Raw genomic sequence first — 15,208 nt, forward strand, 5'->3', positions numbered from 1 at the left:
AACTGAAACTCACCTTTGTCGTTGTCTTTGCTGTCTCCGCAGTTCAGCTCTAGAGCGATGCCGCAGTCCGGTCCATCCCAGCCCTCGTAGCAGCGGCATTCCCACTGGCCCTCACCACTTACGCGGCACTGTCCGTGTCCGGCGCAACTATTGGGGCAGCCCTCGATGGTGCAGTGCTTGCCGTTCCAGCCTGTCACGCACAGGCAGGTGCCGTTCTTGCATTGGCCGTGCTCGTTGCAACGGGCATCGCATAACCGGGTGTTGCAATATTCGCCGCCCCACTCTGTGTCGCAGGCGCAGGCGTCTCCAACGCAACGTCCATGCTGGCCACAGTCCAGGTCGCACAGCTCCTTTGAGCAGTCGTCGCCACTCCACTTGGCCTCGCAGGTGCAGGTCTGGGTGTCCAGGTCGAAGGTGCCATGCCCAGAGCAGTCGGGCAGGCATTGCAGAGCGTCCTGGTCCATGGTGGCGCAGTCCACTCCCTTCCAGCCCTTCTTGCAGATGCAGGTGCCGTCGGCGCAGAATCCGTGGCCTGAGCAGTTAGGATGGGGACAATCCACTGTGGAAGAAGAAGACGAAACGGGCGAGCATCAGTAAATTGCTGGAAAGGAACAAACCAGCTGTGATGGGGGAGAGGAGATCCAAGATCCCGTCGCTACCTTCTTCGCAAAACTTTCCCTTGTAGCCGCGCATGCACTGGCATTTGCCGCTGACACAGTGGCCGTGGCCATTGCAGTCGGCCACCTCGCACTCGTCGTGCCTCAGGGAGCACTCCTTGCCCTTCCAGCCCGGGTTGCAGATGCACTCTCCGTTGGTGTACTCACCGTGCTGCGAGCACAGCACGGGACACACGCTCTCGCTGCAGTCGTCGCCACCAAAGCCGGGATTGCACTGGCAATGGCCCAGTAGGCACTGACCGTTGCCAGAGCAGCCGTTGGGGCAGTTCTGGGTCATGTCCTCGGCGACGGCCGCGTAAAAGGTCAGTTCCTGTACGTCCCCGTCGTCATTGTAGAGCGACACAAACCAGTGACCCGGCTCCATGTAGCGCGTTACCTCCCGCGTTATGGAAAGCTGCACGGGATTAGGTGAAGCGAGCGATCGGTGGTGCAATGTGCAGTGGGAAGATGATAGAAACAGGCATGAAATAAACACAGGTTAGTAAACATTCAGGATGATTCCGTGGCTAGCGAGCTACTTACGTGCGTGGCCCGGGCCGTACGCGTGCTGGCGCTGAATCCGCTGAGCACCTCCTTGAAGTGATATTGCGTGTGGGTGGGCAGGGCGTTGCGTCGGCCGTACACTCCGATCGAGGCGCCTCGCGGAATCGTGTAGTCGAACTTGACGTAGGCCGGCTCCGACTGGTAGAACTGCATGTTCCAGTAGCTGTACGGCTGGATTTCCTTGGTCAGCTTCTGGCCGAGCGTGATCTGGCCAAAGGTGGTGCCGTCAGGTGGGAAGCTGCGCGCCGGGAATGTTCGGGCTCCTGGTATAGCAACGGCATGAATGGGTTCGCAGTGTTTCGAGTGTGGTGTGCAATGAGGGGGTGATAGAGATACAAAGATAATTAGATTCGGGTTAGGCCTAAAAGGTTGTGTATAAATATGTTGGGTGTATGTATGTGGGGTAGTGTGGGGCGATTTGTACAGGTCATTAGCCTAGATTGACGATGTATTCTTCCCCCAGATGGTGGAGTTATCACCGACAGCTAAATTATGGAAATACGAGAAGTATACAGTGGCACAGGCTGATGCCTCGTGCTGATGTGATGCCAGATACTTATGCTTGGAGGAGATACTTTGTACAAATGCGGAACTATGAAAGATGAGCAGGTTGGGTTACGAACGATAGGCTAGAGTTAATAAGCTGTACAGCTTTTAGTATGGTTAGATATCCGCATGTTAGACGAAGCGGGTTAGCAACGAATGCACTGTGCACAATTCACCTTCCAGTATCAGTACTGGCATCACATCGGGGCATGCAAGCGCCTCAACCACAGCAGCATCAGGGGGCTCAGTATTGGAGGCGGCAATGTGGTTATCGATCTCAGTGGGGTTAGTAGTAGTGGTGCTTGGGACAGGCATGGGCTCCCCGTTGTCCGGTGACACGTCCCCATTCCTAACCCCGTCCTCGCTGTGGAGGCGGCTCAAAACGGTCGCGCTCTCCAAAGGCGTTGAAGTTGTGGTGGCGGTTGCTGCCATAGTAGATACGCCAGAGTCAATGTCAATACCGTCATCCAGGTAGGTGGGCGCTGGGGGTGGGAGGCAGCTGCAAGGACAGTCAGGCATGCGGGGCGGCGGCTCCGGGACACAACTGTCCGCATAGCTGTCCGGCTGCTCGGCACGATGCTCGTGGGTCAGCACCTCCTTAATGTTGTGCGACCCACCGCCGGTGGGCACCTCTACGTGTAGGGTGTAGACGGAGTCGCTGCCCTCGTCTGTGGCAATTGTCAGGTTGAGAAAGATTCGCTTGCCCGGCTGATCAATGCGCTCACTCACATAGGGCTTGAGCGGCTTAAGGTGAAGGGGTATCTGATCATTTTCCTCTTGCTCTTTGAGCACCTCGTTCTCACTGGCTGAAGGCTGTACCGAAGACAATTTGGGCGGCGACCCCTTCTTGCCTGCCGTCTCGTAAATCTCCTCCTCAAGAGAGCTGTGTACCTCATCTAGTTTGACGATATCGATATCCTCCAGGCGAGAGTCATCGCTCATCATTAAATCGGATTCCGTGTTATTGCTATCCTTATTGAACTTCTGAGTAGTACCTTTGTTACCAAAATGTTGGTAAATAATTTGTACAAATTGAACACGATGGACCGGCTCAGGAAGTGTTTTGAAGTTTGTTAGCCAAGATCTAAATTAAGTATTTAAGAACCTAATCAAATATGTTTAAACTTAACGGGTTTTTGCACCCTTTTTTTACGAATCTTTTTTAGTTATACTCTTTTTGTTTTATCTGCGTATGTTGAGACTAGAAATTTTAAATTAAACATTTAAGTTTGAAATGACATAAAGTAAAGGATGATTTAATTGAAAATCCTTCACAAACATCAATCTCATCAGGCTGAACGCATAGTAAAAACACTTCCTGAGCCTGAACTTGGGTCGTAATTCCACACCACAGGCATGGCTCGTCTCCAAGTCGCCGTCGGCTTGATTTATACCTTGTGGTGGTGGCTCCTTGGTGTCTACCTCATAGTTGTCAGCTAAATCACGCTCATTATTGTTATCATCAGCGGCAGGTTTCTCCTCTAGCGACTTCCCCACCACCTCCGCCCTGATTTGAAAATCATTTTCAATGACGGGCTGAGCTGGGGTAGGGGTTGGGGAGGCGGGGTAAGAGCTCAGCGCCGACTCTGCTTGGGCGGTGTTGATTTCAACAATGTCATCGGTGTCACTCCTTAGAGTCGTCTCCGGCGCTGGGCCTGAGCTGCTGTTGTCACTTTGATTATCGTCATCAATAACAGCAACAAATGTGCTGGGCCCCGGCTCCACCGTTTGCGCCGTTGCCATCCCATTCACCGGGAGACGCTCCGGATCCTGCTGCTCACTGTGCTCCACGTCCTCCGCCTCGACCTCATATTTCCTCTTCTTGTTGACCAGTGTTTTAGCTGCGCTGCGTAAATTGCTGTTTAATGATTTGCCAAATTGTTGCCTAGACTTGGGCCTCCGGGTGGGCGGAGGACTGGTCTCCGGCTCAGCTTCGTCTTCATAGACATAGTCGCTGGAGTCCACCTCGATTCCTTCACTCCCCTGGGGTCCATCCACCTCGACATCGATTCCGCGCGAAGTTTTATCTGAAATGCTTTGCCAGGCGACGGCTGGCAGGCTCCTGGCCGGGGTCGTAGCCGAATACTTTTTGGCCAGCTGCCGGTTGAGGCTTTCGTTTGTAATTAAGTCGCTGAAAGTTTCGGTCGTAGCCACATCATCTTCGAGCCCCCTCTCCATTAAGCTGCGTCGATGTCGTAGTCTCTCAACGCCTGCCCCGCTGGATGACAACGGCGTTGACATTGCTCTTCCTACAGGTAAATAAAGCCAACAAATCGAAATGGAAAGGGGCAGGATATCTGCTGAGGAATACCATCCCAAACAACACCCGGTCCTTCACCTCCGCAAGTTAAGTGTTAAATGTGTGTTTAACCCAATACCGTCTTACTCTTGGCAAGTTTGGAAGCGTCTAAGTGAGCGGGACGCAGTAGAGACCGGGAGAAAGAGATTGATCTCCAGTTACGAGCGTGATTTAAACATTTAATAGAATAGCCTAGGCCCCAAGTATGAAAGGGATCCCTCTGGCTGCAGCTTTCCAGCGCGTCTGGCTGTCAATTCAAGAAAGTAATTAATGCAATATTTTAGCCCGACAAATCCCAAAGAACGCACTCAAGTTTAACTTGAATTGAAAGAAATGGGAGGCGCGCCGAGAAATAATGAAAACGGCATTCGCATAATCCCTATCCAGCGTAGGCGTCTGGCTGTCTGTCAGGCGCAAACTTTGAGCAAAAAACCTACAAAAACAATAAACTTTTTGTCTCCGCCGGAGGGCGCTAAGCGCTAAATACTCCGGCGTCTTGGCTTTCTCTTGAGCTCCGTCTCAATCTCTTCTGCGTCCCACTCCGTAGTTGCCCGGCGAAACTTGCGAAAACTCATTTAAAAATAATTAAAAGTTGTGCATAATTACCTCCATTATTGGCATTCGCCAGGGACGAGGACAGCGATGTCGAAGGCGTCAGCGAGGACTGCGAGGAAGACGTGGCCGCCGAGGATGTGGCCTCCGCGGAGGCCGACGTCGACTGGAGGCCCTGGGCGGTGCCGCTGTTTGATGTGGCAGTCGTCACAGTGGCCGTCGAGGATCCACCTGCTGCTCCTCCGCCGCCCGCGCCACCAGCTCCGATTCCAGCTTGCCCCTGGGCCATTCCGATGCCTTGTCCGTTCTTGGCGCGTCCCGAGTTGTGCAGTTTGGAGAGGTCCGTGTTCGTACTCTTGGCAGCCGTCACCTCGGCCGCCTCGTTTCCGACTAGAACGGTGCAGGGCGCCGACTGGGTCCAGTGCAGGCCCCCGAAGGTGGTCAACAGGATCAGCATGAGCACGCACAGCACCAGCGCCGATATGGCGCCGACGCTCACCCAGGGCGAGGAGCAGCGCGCGGCCAGGTCCTTCCGGAAATTCATCGGCGCCGAGTAGTGGTGCGCGGGCATTCCGTTCATGACGCTACGCGGCGGCAGGACGGGTCCCATGCAGCCCTGCGTGCTTCGCTCGTAGCCCTTCAGCGTGTCTTTTGTGGGTGTGGAACAGGCCGATCCGCTCTTGAAGTCGATGGGTGAGCCCTTGTTGATGTCTGTAAGGAGAGAGTGGATAGATTGTGGTTAATTTTAGTTGTGATTACTCAGATTAGATACTATATGGTAGTGTTATATATTGCAAAATTCGGGGCTAGTATCAATTAGACATTCGAACTTTTATTTTTCCATTTAATTCTCCAAACGAGGACATGGCATGGTTGCCCCTGAATTCCCCCGATCGCTTTCCCGGGAAACCACAAAGCCGGCCAGGGGGAGGGACAAGGAGCGGTCTGTGCACACTATTGTATTTTGCTTATCGCCATTTGGCGCAAATTTCATTTGTATAAAAGGATTTGCACAAGGATAACAAACTGACATTCAACATAACCTCAAACAAACGAGTCGACAGACGGAACAAAGCTGAAAAAACGAACGAACCGAACGAAACGCAACGAAACGGACTAACGGCGAATGAGTGGATGAAGTAAGCAGGGAAAATGACCAGCGACAATGACGTTGGCAAAACAGGAGCCAGCGGGAGAAATCGTAAAAAAGCGATGAGAATGGCGTTCCTGCGAAAGGTTTGCCGGCCGTTGATGGGTCTGACGCAGGGTGAGTGTGGGTGAGGATTTGCCGGAGTGAAGTGAAGTGAAAAAAGGCAACGCTGCGGGGCAACCCGAGCGGTGACAGCGCCAAGAGCGGCAGGACAGCCAGATAGCAGGATAGCCGGACAGCCGGATAGCCGGACAGTCGAGGGGAGCAGGAGGTTGGCGCAAGTTGAAATCATTTGTTGATGCCATGATGATAATTCGATTATGTGACATGGAGCGGCCGCACGGGGCTGCCTTAAATGGGGTTCAGGATCCCCAAGTGGCGAGGAAATGGAAATCGACAACGGAATGCTGCTGAGCTGGACAGGGAAGTAAACATAAATCAACTAGCTTTGGTCCGACTGAGCTGTGTTTTACGTTTTACAGCAATCAATAATTGTCATAGATTCATTTTTAAATTGGCCTTGGGTAAGGTGGGGATAAAGACACGTCCCCATGATATGTGACTCTTTTCTCAGCTCTCCGAGATCGGGGGTTCAACAACTGGCTACTTTCATCATGGTCCTCGCAACAAAGTCCCATCCAACATTGTGAAAATGGTCAAATGCTAGGCTAAAAGGGTCAGTTAAGTAAGCGCCAGAGCAAACTGGTTCTAGAATCTCCTTATTCCAGGTTGCACCCTCTGGTTAATTCCCTGATACGTAGCGGAAACGCTTGTTATCAATGCTATCAATGCCAGACTCGCTCACACATTTCGAGGTCGACGGTCCAACTGGTGTGTGTGGCATGTGGCTTGAATGCGTGCGTGTGAGGGCTGGAAATCAAAATCATTTCCTCGTCCTGCGACAAACGCTCGCGTTCACGAAAAATCGTTGTAATTTCTCGCAAATGGGGCAACAGCGCGGCGGTCGGGAACCTCCATCTTTATAAGAGCATAGTTTGCCACGGCTGCTGGCCTTTTTGCGGGCTAACCCACAATGGGTCTGGTCGTCCTCCTCTTACTTTCTGACCCTGTCCCGGCCGTCGTGTGTGCCCAATGATAGCGTGAATAATGTCTGCGTCATTTTTTTATATATACACACATTTGTATTTGTGTGTATGTGCGGATGAGTATTAAAGATGCCCACTAAGCGTATACGGGATGTTAGATTTATTTAATGTCAAGATCTCGCCATATGTGAGCGGGGAAGCGGGGCTTGGCGGTGAGATGTGGGCAGATGCATAAGTGTCCAGGGAGGAGATCCCCAATCCCCAGTCCCCGGTCTCCCTAATCCCAAATTTCCAAGCTCCGCACCCGTGGAGACATTCGAAGGGGGCCAAGCAAAGGTTAATCCGAGAGTTCTGGGCAAGCTCCGATGTTAGTTGCCTCGTTAAGGGGGCGTGGCAGGCGGGATTCGGGCAGTTTTTATGACCGAAACGTGTGGCAGGGTTGAGGGGTGTCGCCGCCAGTATTTGTGTGTGAATAATTAACGAACGCATAATAGCAGTCAGCAGTCGGTAGTCAGTAGTCAGTAGTCGGCGTTCGAGCTGGGCCAACGAGTGATATAAATTCACACAAGTTAATGGGCGTTGGATGCTTTTAAAAAAGAGAGGCTCCGCTCCTCGGAAGTGTTTGCAGGCTGATGAGATGAGAGTGCTGCGGGGTCATTAAACGTAATGGCAGACACGACAAAGTATGCCACGATAAATGGGAGTCGCCGCCCACCCTGGGTCAATTTATCGGCGAAATAGATCACAAATATGCATGCTTTTATCGTATCTTCCCGCTAACGACCTCAATTGCAGCATCCCGATTTCTTGCTCAATTGGTGCTCGAGTTTTCAGAATATTCAGCTTAGCTGGAGTCGAGCACGTCCAACGATCTACAGCGTTGAATTAGCTAATGTTAGGGCAATATATGTAAATAAATAAAATCCGTTTCGCTTAGGGCTTTTCAAAAACTTCAGGCTCTCTTGGAATTTTGTTAAAATCGAAGAAACCCCTTTCAGCAAACGTCTCTCGCGGAAATGTATATTTTTGCCCGTTACGCATCTTACTCATGTATGTTATCCTGGCTGTCGGTTTATTAATTCCTTTCCATTTTAATGCTTTGACATTTTACACAAAATCTGGATTACGCCTGCGGCTGCCGGTTTATGAACCTGAGAGTAAATCGCTTAAATTAAAATAACAGCGGCCCATCTCTGGGCGCAATTTTAGCAGCAACAGCAAAGGCGATAACAATAAAAAATATAAATAGTGTGGCAAACGCAGCTGGCAGTAATGGCATCGGTATAATGTGTCGCTGTGTGTCAACCCCTGGGCCACAAGTGATGGCAGCAAGCTGACGCCACCAACAACCCTGCCCCGCCAGTGCAGCACAAATGTGATTTATGCTCCGTGCAATTTAACATTTTTAATAATATTAAAATTACAAATTTATACACATCCCACTTGTGTGTGTGTGTGTGGCGGGCCCAAGGTGTTGTAGTCCAATAAACACTAAGCCGTGCCTGCGAGAGAGGTGCCGAGGGCTGAGCAGTGGGCGAGGCCCGGCTTGATTTCATTTTAATTGGCTTTCCAGGCGGCTGACTTTCGTCCCTACTCCGCCCACCAGACAGGGAAAAATATGAGCTCTAAAGTAGGCAGTGGTTCCACTCCTCTCGACGTAATTAAAAATCATTTCAAGTGTGGAAAAGACGCAAAGCTATCAGACCGAGGAATTAGGCGTAGGCCGGCTGAGCTTAGGTTAACCTTTGGCCCAGAAGGAAGAATCTCAATTGGGATTCAATACGTAGTTGCTTTCGAGACTCTCGGCCCAACTTTGCCTCCCTGGGGCACACGCAACAATTGTGTGTTAAGTACTTTTTGAGTAATTGCCTTTTTCGGACTCGGTCCGACCCCGACTACGGCCGACTACAACCAATTTGCATAGCCGTTAATGAACATTTGCTAATATTTTGAGCACTAAAAAACATCGCCATTAAGTGGAGGGTGCCACGCCCCCGCCCCTCCCTGCAGGGCCTTCTGGCTGGGGCGCCAAAGCGTGCGACAATCAAATAAAAGTACATGAAAAACACATAAAGGCACATAAAAGGGGTATCCACGGAGCACGGAGCACGGGCTACGTATTTTTTGTTATTTCTCGCATTTTAATGGCAAAGCGCGACGATTGCTTGAAACAAACAGGTGAGCTGGCAGGGCATGGAAGGAAAGGAAGCTCCCGCCATGTTGGTAATGGAGTTTGCAAACAAACATGGCCGCCGGGGAAAAATCACATAATTTACACGTTTGCATTTAAGTATTAAGTGGGCAGGGGCAGGAGTTGGACAGGGATGGAGTGGAGTGGAATGGGTGGCAAAGTGTTTCGTTTACTTTTACCGCGTTTGTTTGCGAGGCTCAGCAGAGTTGCTCCGCCAACATACAATATATTCGTGTGTGTACGGGTATTTTAGGTTGAGCTCGGCCCGGGCCCGCCCGGCTCAGTTTTATGTGCAGAGGAAGCAATTTTTGGGTCGACTTTATTGCCCCTGTCGCCGTCATCGGTGTTGATGTTGATTTTAAAGCGTTTAATGGCCTCGCGTCTCTGTTTCTCCTCGGCTAAATTGAAAAGAAAACCCCCGAAAAGGGACGGCTGAGCGAAAGATGAAGATTCAGAGGCCGAGGCCAAGGCAAGATCTGGGTTTATATGTTTGAACAAAGTGTTGGGATTTCCAGAGATTTGCCTTGGAATTTGACGGGGTTGTTGTTGCCAGGAGCTGGAGCTGGAGCTGGAGAGCCTGCCATGAAAGGGACGCGGGAAAGGGCTTATGATGGATTGACAATGGGCCGGGGCCGGATCGTTGGGACGGAATGTAGAGCACGGAAATACGATAAGGGCTAGGCAACCCCATTAAGGGATGGCTAAGAGTGTAAACTGTCATATCCACTACACATCTAATCCCGCATTCATGGACAGGTTATTATACTACATAGGCATAATGCAGGAATGGTTGCCTGGTAGGCACTCCGCTCAAATCGCTACGTCCGTAATTACAGCCGTAAGTGGGCACAAATTGCGATACGCCGAATGGCTGGCTCTTCCTTCTGTCCCAACCCATTCCGGCCTCGGCTCAGCCTTGCCTTCTGTTGTTTCGCCGCTTATAATCAAAAATTCCATTTAAAACTTTAAACTCATTACTAAATGTTTAATGTGCGCTCGTTTCACGCTCTCCCTGCTGTTGTTATTTTTATTATTGCCGCTGCCGCTGCTCTTGTTGTGCGATAAATCAACACAAAAAATTCTGCAATTTGTTAGGCGCGCAAAGACAGGGAGACAGTCGGACGGACGGACAGACGGCAAGACAGGGACAATAAAGGTCTAAGGGCGGGCCTGGGGACTGAGCTCTCTAACGATGCGGCAACCTGTCGACGTTCCCGAGGAGACCCAAAAGGGTCGTAGTCCTCGGCGCCATATTGTTTCAAGCAGGCGGCACACAGCGGGCGACCTGAGCACCGCCTCAAGCTCTAATCAAGTGTGTGTGCAGATGAGTGGCTGAGTCGCGGGTTTAGGACTGGATCCGGGTTCCGTATTCCGTATTCTGGATTCCGGATTCCGCATGCCGCTTCCCGCGCCATCGTCTTTGCTGGTGCTTCAAGGCAAAGCCAAGATGAGTGTCACTCGGGAGGGGGAGTAAACTTTCGGCACGATTTGCATGTAAATTAATTGCCCTTGCCCTGGCCGTGCCCTGCCCTGCCGTGCAGCGAGATTTTTTCCCGCTTAAGCAACCCTCAGGGCGAGATAAGTCGTATAAATTATAGCAATTTAATAAGTTTTAAATATACGCATCCGGCTGACTCTCTCTCTTTGTCTGTTTCCCGAAAAGTTGGCTGAATCTTTGCAGCAAAGTTTACCGAATGCCGAGGGGGCGACACTCCAGAGCCCAGACTCCCGCCTCCAGACTCCTGACTACAGGTTGTCCCCGGCTTCGCCCTGCTTCTGGAGCTATAACTCCAGACAAAAACTGTTGCCGATTAAAATTGTCGGTTGGGCATTAATTTTATGTCACGATGCGCTCGCAGCCAACGTGCCGTGTGATAAGGTGGCGACTCCCCAGCTCAGCTCAGCTCAGCTTGCTCCTTGGGGGTGACTGGGCTCGGGATGGCCCGGCATCTGGGTGTTTTGGTGTCTGGGTGGCTCTTCGCAGTTTTGTTCCAGCTCTAAATGGGTTTATGCAAGTGTGAAAATAAGTCTCTTAATGGCCGGGGCGGGCAGTTAATGAGTTGAAAGTGGCGAGGCACGTGGATTACGCTCCTTTGTTCGCCCTTCGCCACCTGCCTTGGGTCCTTCCATTTTTCTTCTCCTTTCCCGGGTCAGGGGAAAACAAAACTTAATTTGTTGTTGCAGGTGAGACGAATAAATTATTTGATAACAGTTTCAGTTTTCCCAGCATAAATAAGATTTCACGAGCGCCACCGTCGCCGCCGTTGCCGCCGTTGCCGCCGCCTTTGTTTGCCGAAGGGGGAGGGCGCTCTTGGGGATCGGGACCTGTTTGCCGTTAGTCGCTTAATGCCCGGCTTAATAGTGTAGCTTGTAGGGTAGCTGCAGACTATAGGTTTCGGTCTATTTTGATTCCGGCTGTGTGCCCTCGCCCAATATTGGTTCAGATTAAATTTTGTGCCGTCAGTCGACACCCGATTCCTCAAGGTCTGGCGTTACCAATCAGCATTCTCACATGTAATTGGACACGTAGGGATGGCCTTTTCGGGGCTCCCAGGCCCGGCAGGACTGCCAGGACGACTGCATGTAATTACAAAGCAAAAGTTTCGCATATAATTTAAACAAAAAACGAAAAAGGAACGAACAAACTTTTTCAATAACAAAAATTTGCACAAACAAAAAGAAAAACGACCCGGGTAGAAAGAGCAATGGGGACGGACACAAATGGCAATGCCAAAAGGCAACTGTGAAAAAGTTTGCAATAAAAACGCCAATGGCCAAAACGACGTCACACAAGTGCACACAGAGGTACGTGATGTGCCTGGGCAATGCAAATGTTTAATAAACTTTTTCAAATAAAAATTTATCTACGTTGACGTGCAATTTTTAGACCAATTAAACCGCTGGCCAGTGCAATTCCATGCGGGGGAGTGGGCCTCTTTGGTGGGAGTTGGCAGACAGGGATCGGCCGTGTGCTACGTGCTCTGACCGGGTTCTGACTCTGACTCTGTCTCTGCTGTTGATCCTCTTTCAGGAGCCGAAATTCGCTTATAATTACGACGCGTGTAAATTAGTGCTTAATGGCACGGGATGCTCGCCTTGTCGGCTGCTTGGCATTTCCGGTTTTAAATTTAATTAGCTCGGTATGCTTGCATAATTCTCACCGCGGGGTCGAGGCGAAGCCCGCGCTTTTGGCAAACTAATAACAATAATTGCGATAAAGCCAGCATTAAATGCAGTGCAATAAACACGCGCGAAAAAAGTCGATTTTAATTACGCATTTAAATTTGTTTGTTTGTTGGTTTGTTGTTATTCGTGGCGCGGAGAAAGGTAAAAATAAATGCTGGGGCTGCCTTTTGTTTTCGATTTAATGAACTGTAAAGCGCAGCCATATTTATTGCGTACTTTTTGCGTTATTGTTTATTTGCACGTTTGCATTTTTTGTTGTCCTTTTTTCTTGGTTTCGCCATTTTTTGCCCTCTGCGTTTTCACCTTTATCATTTTAATGCATTTCATTTAAATTACTATACACGTTGTTTTACCAACGCCATTATTGGTATTATTTTTATTTTGTCCCCTGATTTCCCCGCAAGCGAGGCTCCATTGCCTATTTTATAGTCAATAAACATTGTCGGCCTTAACGCCTTTAATTGAAATTAACTTTTGTCGACTGCCGGGTCCCGCCCATTTCATGGCCACAACTAGACGCGGATAAATGCTATATAGATATAGATCGCTCAAGGTGCCGGTGGCATTTGGAAGCAATCGAAGGCTTAAAACAAGACAGAGGAGTTGCGAAGCTCGTCATATCCATGGCTGGCATTTAATCATTAAACGGCAGCCGCCTGTGCGGACATCAATTATTGTCTCATAAAAAGTAATTTATATTAAAATCAAACCGCTTATAATTTCATTATGTTGATATATACAAGTGAGCGGCGGAGTTGCGGGGCAGCTGGGCGTTGGGGGCGAAATGTGCGGCCATTAAATTTTGCCGCGGCAGACATTTTGTAATAAAGTTTGTGTTAATTAACGCACACAGCTGCAAAAAACATTGGCGCGTACGCATATCTCGGCAGTGGCCACCCCCCCGGCCCCTTTTCCTGCCCAGGACATGCACTTGCAATATTTAAATTCAATTGCATACTTTCGAGCGCACTCGTTTGTTTGGCCGGCCACATGGCGCATACTTAATGAACCATGGCCTGTTCCGCTGCATATTTTATTTGCTCTCTGGCTTGTGACTGAAATACCTGCATAAAAACAACAACAGTAACAAAAACAACAACGGGGAGCAGGAGCAGCAGAGCACAGAGCTCTTTTTCCATCCATAAACGGCGCACTAATAAAAATAATAGCGAAAAAATTGGTTTGCCATTATATTTAATAAAGTTAAACCGACGGCGACAACGAGTTGGCCGACTGTGAGGAAAAGCGAAAGGAAAAACCTGGCAAATCTCTGGCCAGGTGTGAGCGAGAGTGTGAAATCGGCGATTGCCCGCCTGGTGGCGACCGTGATGAGGTCAATTTTAATTTTAATTGGGTGAGCCGCGAAATCAGGGGGGAAAGCCCTGCCGTCTGCCGGACCAAAGTTAATTCCTATTTCGATTCGGCAGCTCTTCCCCTTCTGCGCGTTAGTAAACAGATTAAATTTTGATTAAAATTGTCATTAACATCTCCCTGGACTTTGGTATGTCAATTAATATTGCCTTAATGTTATTGCCAATAATTGTCATAATTCCTTTTTTCTTCATCCTGTTTTACACTAAAACTGCCATTATTTATGACGGCTAGTTGTTGTTGTTGTTGTTGGTGTCGATTTTGTGCCATTTTTATGGCATTTAATTGTTTTAATTGTATGCAACAATGGCCATTAAATATGCGCAACAACAGCAATAAGAGCAGTCCAAGCTGAAATGGATTTGACATTGCGGAATTTATGAAATTAATAATTTTTCTATGCGTGGCTCTAATTGTCAGGCGAATTAATTATATTACAATATGACTTTTTTAGGCCCTCGGATAACGTGTTCACCACTCTAACCCCAAAAAACCCTTTAATTGTGGTCGCACGTAGAGTTGATGGCTTTTCGAATTGCCTTTGAGCCGGTGGCCACAGGGTTATGAGCTCAAATAAATTAATGTAAAATTATTAACTGACAAACGCTAAAATTATGGCAATTTATGGCGGCCATAAAATGGCGGCATTTATCGGCCGATAACCGAGGGAGGGTCTTCTCGCAAGTGTTGGCATATATTAATATTAATTTTAGGGACACTAATTTGGATTATGAATTGCAACGTTAATGGACTTTAAGTCAGATAAACGCTTTAATGTCAAGTTCTCTGATTTTTTTTAATAAAAAGCCGAAAGGTTTTATTATTCGATGAATTTTTTACAACTTGAATGTATTACGGCTTAGACAAGTAAAAATTATTTTATTACCTTTAAATTTGCATTTTTCCAAGCTACCTCTACACCCAAAAAACACGTCTGATGCAAAGAAAAAATCCCCTGATACGGTTGCCTTTTTGTAAACTTATTTATTACGATCAGGGCATGTTCGCCACGAACTAAGCCCCAAACCCAACAGCCTTCCTTTGCACTTTAAAAGCCATTAAAATGGCAAACTGGCTGCCGGAGTTGTCCATGGAACCCGTGAAATGTTTCCCTTCCAAAGTGCTGCCCCCCAGCTTATGGCTAGCGCTGTTAATTTCATCAGAGCTACTGGTAATTGCGTGTATGGAGTTGCAGTTCCCGGCCAGGACGGCATCAGAGGCGCAGCCTCCTCTGACTCCTTGTTTTGCTTTCCGTTTTTGTGCCCAAAATATATATGCATTAACTGGGGGAGAGCAGGGTGACTCTGGCTGAAACTGGCACTGGGCCTGGCCCTGGTCCTGGACTTGGACCGGGCCTTGCGGTCCTGCGGATGCCATTGCCCACCGACTGGCTACAATTTATTATATTAAGTATTTATGTTGGCCGCTGTGTGTGCGTCTCTGTGTCTGTCTCTCTGTGTGTATGCATAATCCGAAAGCCAAAAGTAATTATATTAAGTAATTGATGAATTTGCCTTTTTCCGCGACGAGCAACGCCCACCCCGCGCCCGCCCACTCAACGCGAAGAGCCTGCGGGATATAGACGGCCACTGCCAGACGATTGGCAGACAGAAGGATGTTCAGGGGGGATAGTGTAGATCCAGAACC

General features: G+C 49.2%; 1 protein-coding gene across 6 annotated transcripts in view; it reads right to left on the reverse strand.

Annotated features, from left to right (window-relative positions):
- Nucleotides 1-15,208, reverse strand: part of Ten-m (teneurin transmembrane protein Ten-m) — a 347,516-nt gene that overhangs the window by 9,946 nt on the left and 322,362 nt on the right. For 3 of the 6 annotated variants that reach the window (XM_070285185.1, XM_070285184.1, XM_017181072.3), the window contains 4 exons: nucleotides 4,672-5,328; nucleotides 1,200-1,483; nucleotides 660-1,071; nucleotides 14-559 (listed from right to left, as the gene is read on the reverse strand). In XM_070285185.1, coding sequence (XP_070141286.1) covers nucleotides 14-559; nucleotides 660-1,071; nucleotides 1,200-1,483; nucleotides 4,672-5,328 — 1,899 coding nt within the window. Of the gene's footprint in view, nucleotides 1-13; nucleotides 560-659; nucleotides 1,072-1,199; nucleotides 1,484-1,942; nucleotides 2,762-3,160; nucleotides 4,016-4,671; nucleotides 5,329-15,208 lie in introns of all 6 variants that reach the window. The other 3 variants (XM_070285183.1, XM_070285182.1, XM_070285186.1) reach the window with 2 other exon arrangements.

The sequence above is a fragment of the Drosophila kikkawai genome, chromosome 3L (genome assembly GCF_030179895.1).
Source record: "Drosophila kikkawai strain 14028-0561.14 chromosome 3L, DkikHiC1v2, whole genome shotgun sequence".
In the NCBI taxonomy this organism is placed as follows: domain Eukaryota; kingdom Metazoa; phylum Arthropoda; class Insecta; order Diptera; family Drosophilidae; genus Drosophila; species Drosophila kikkawai.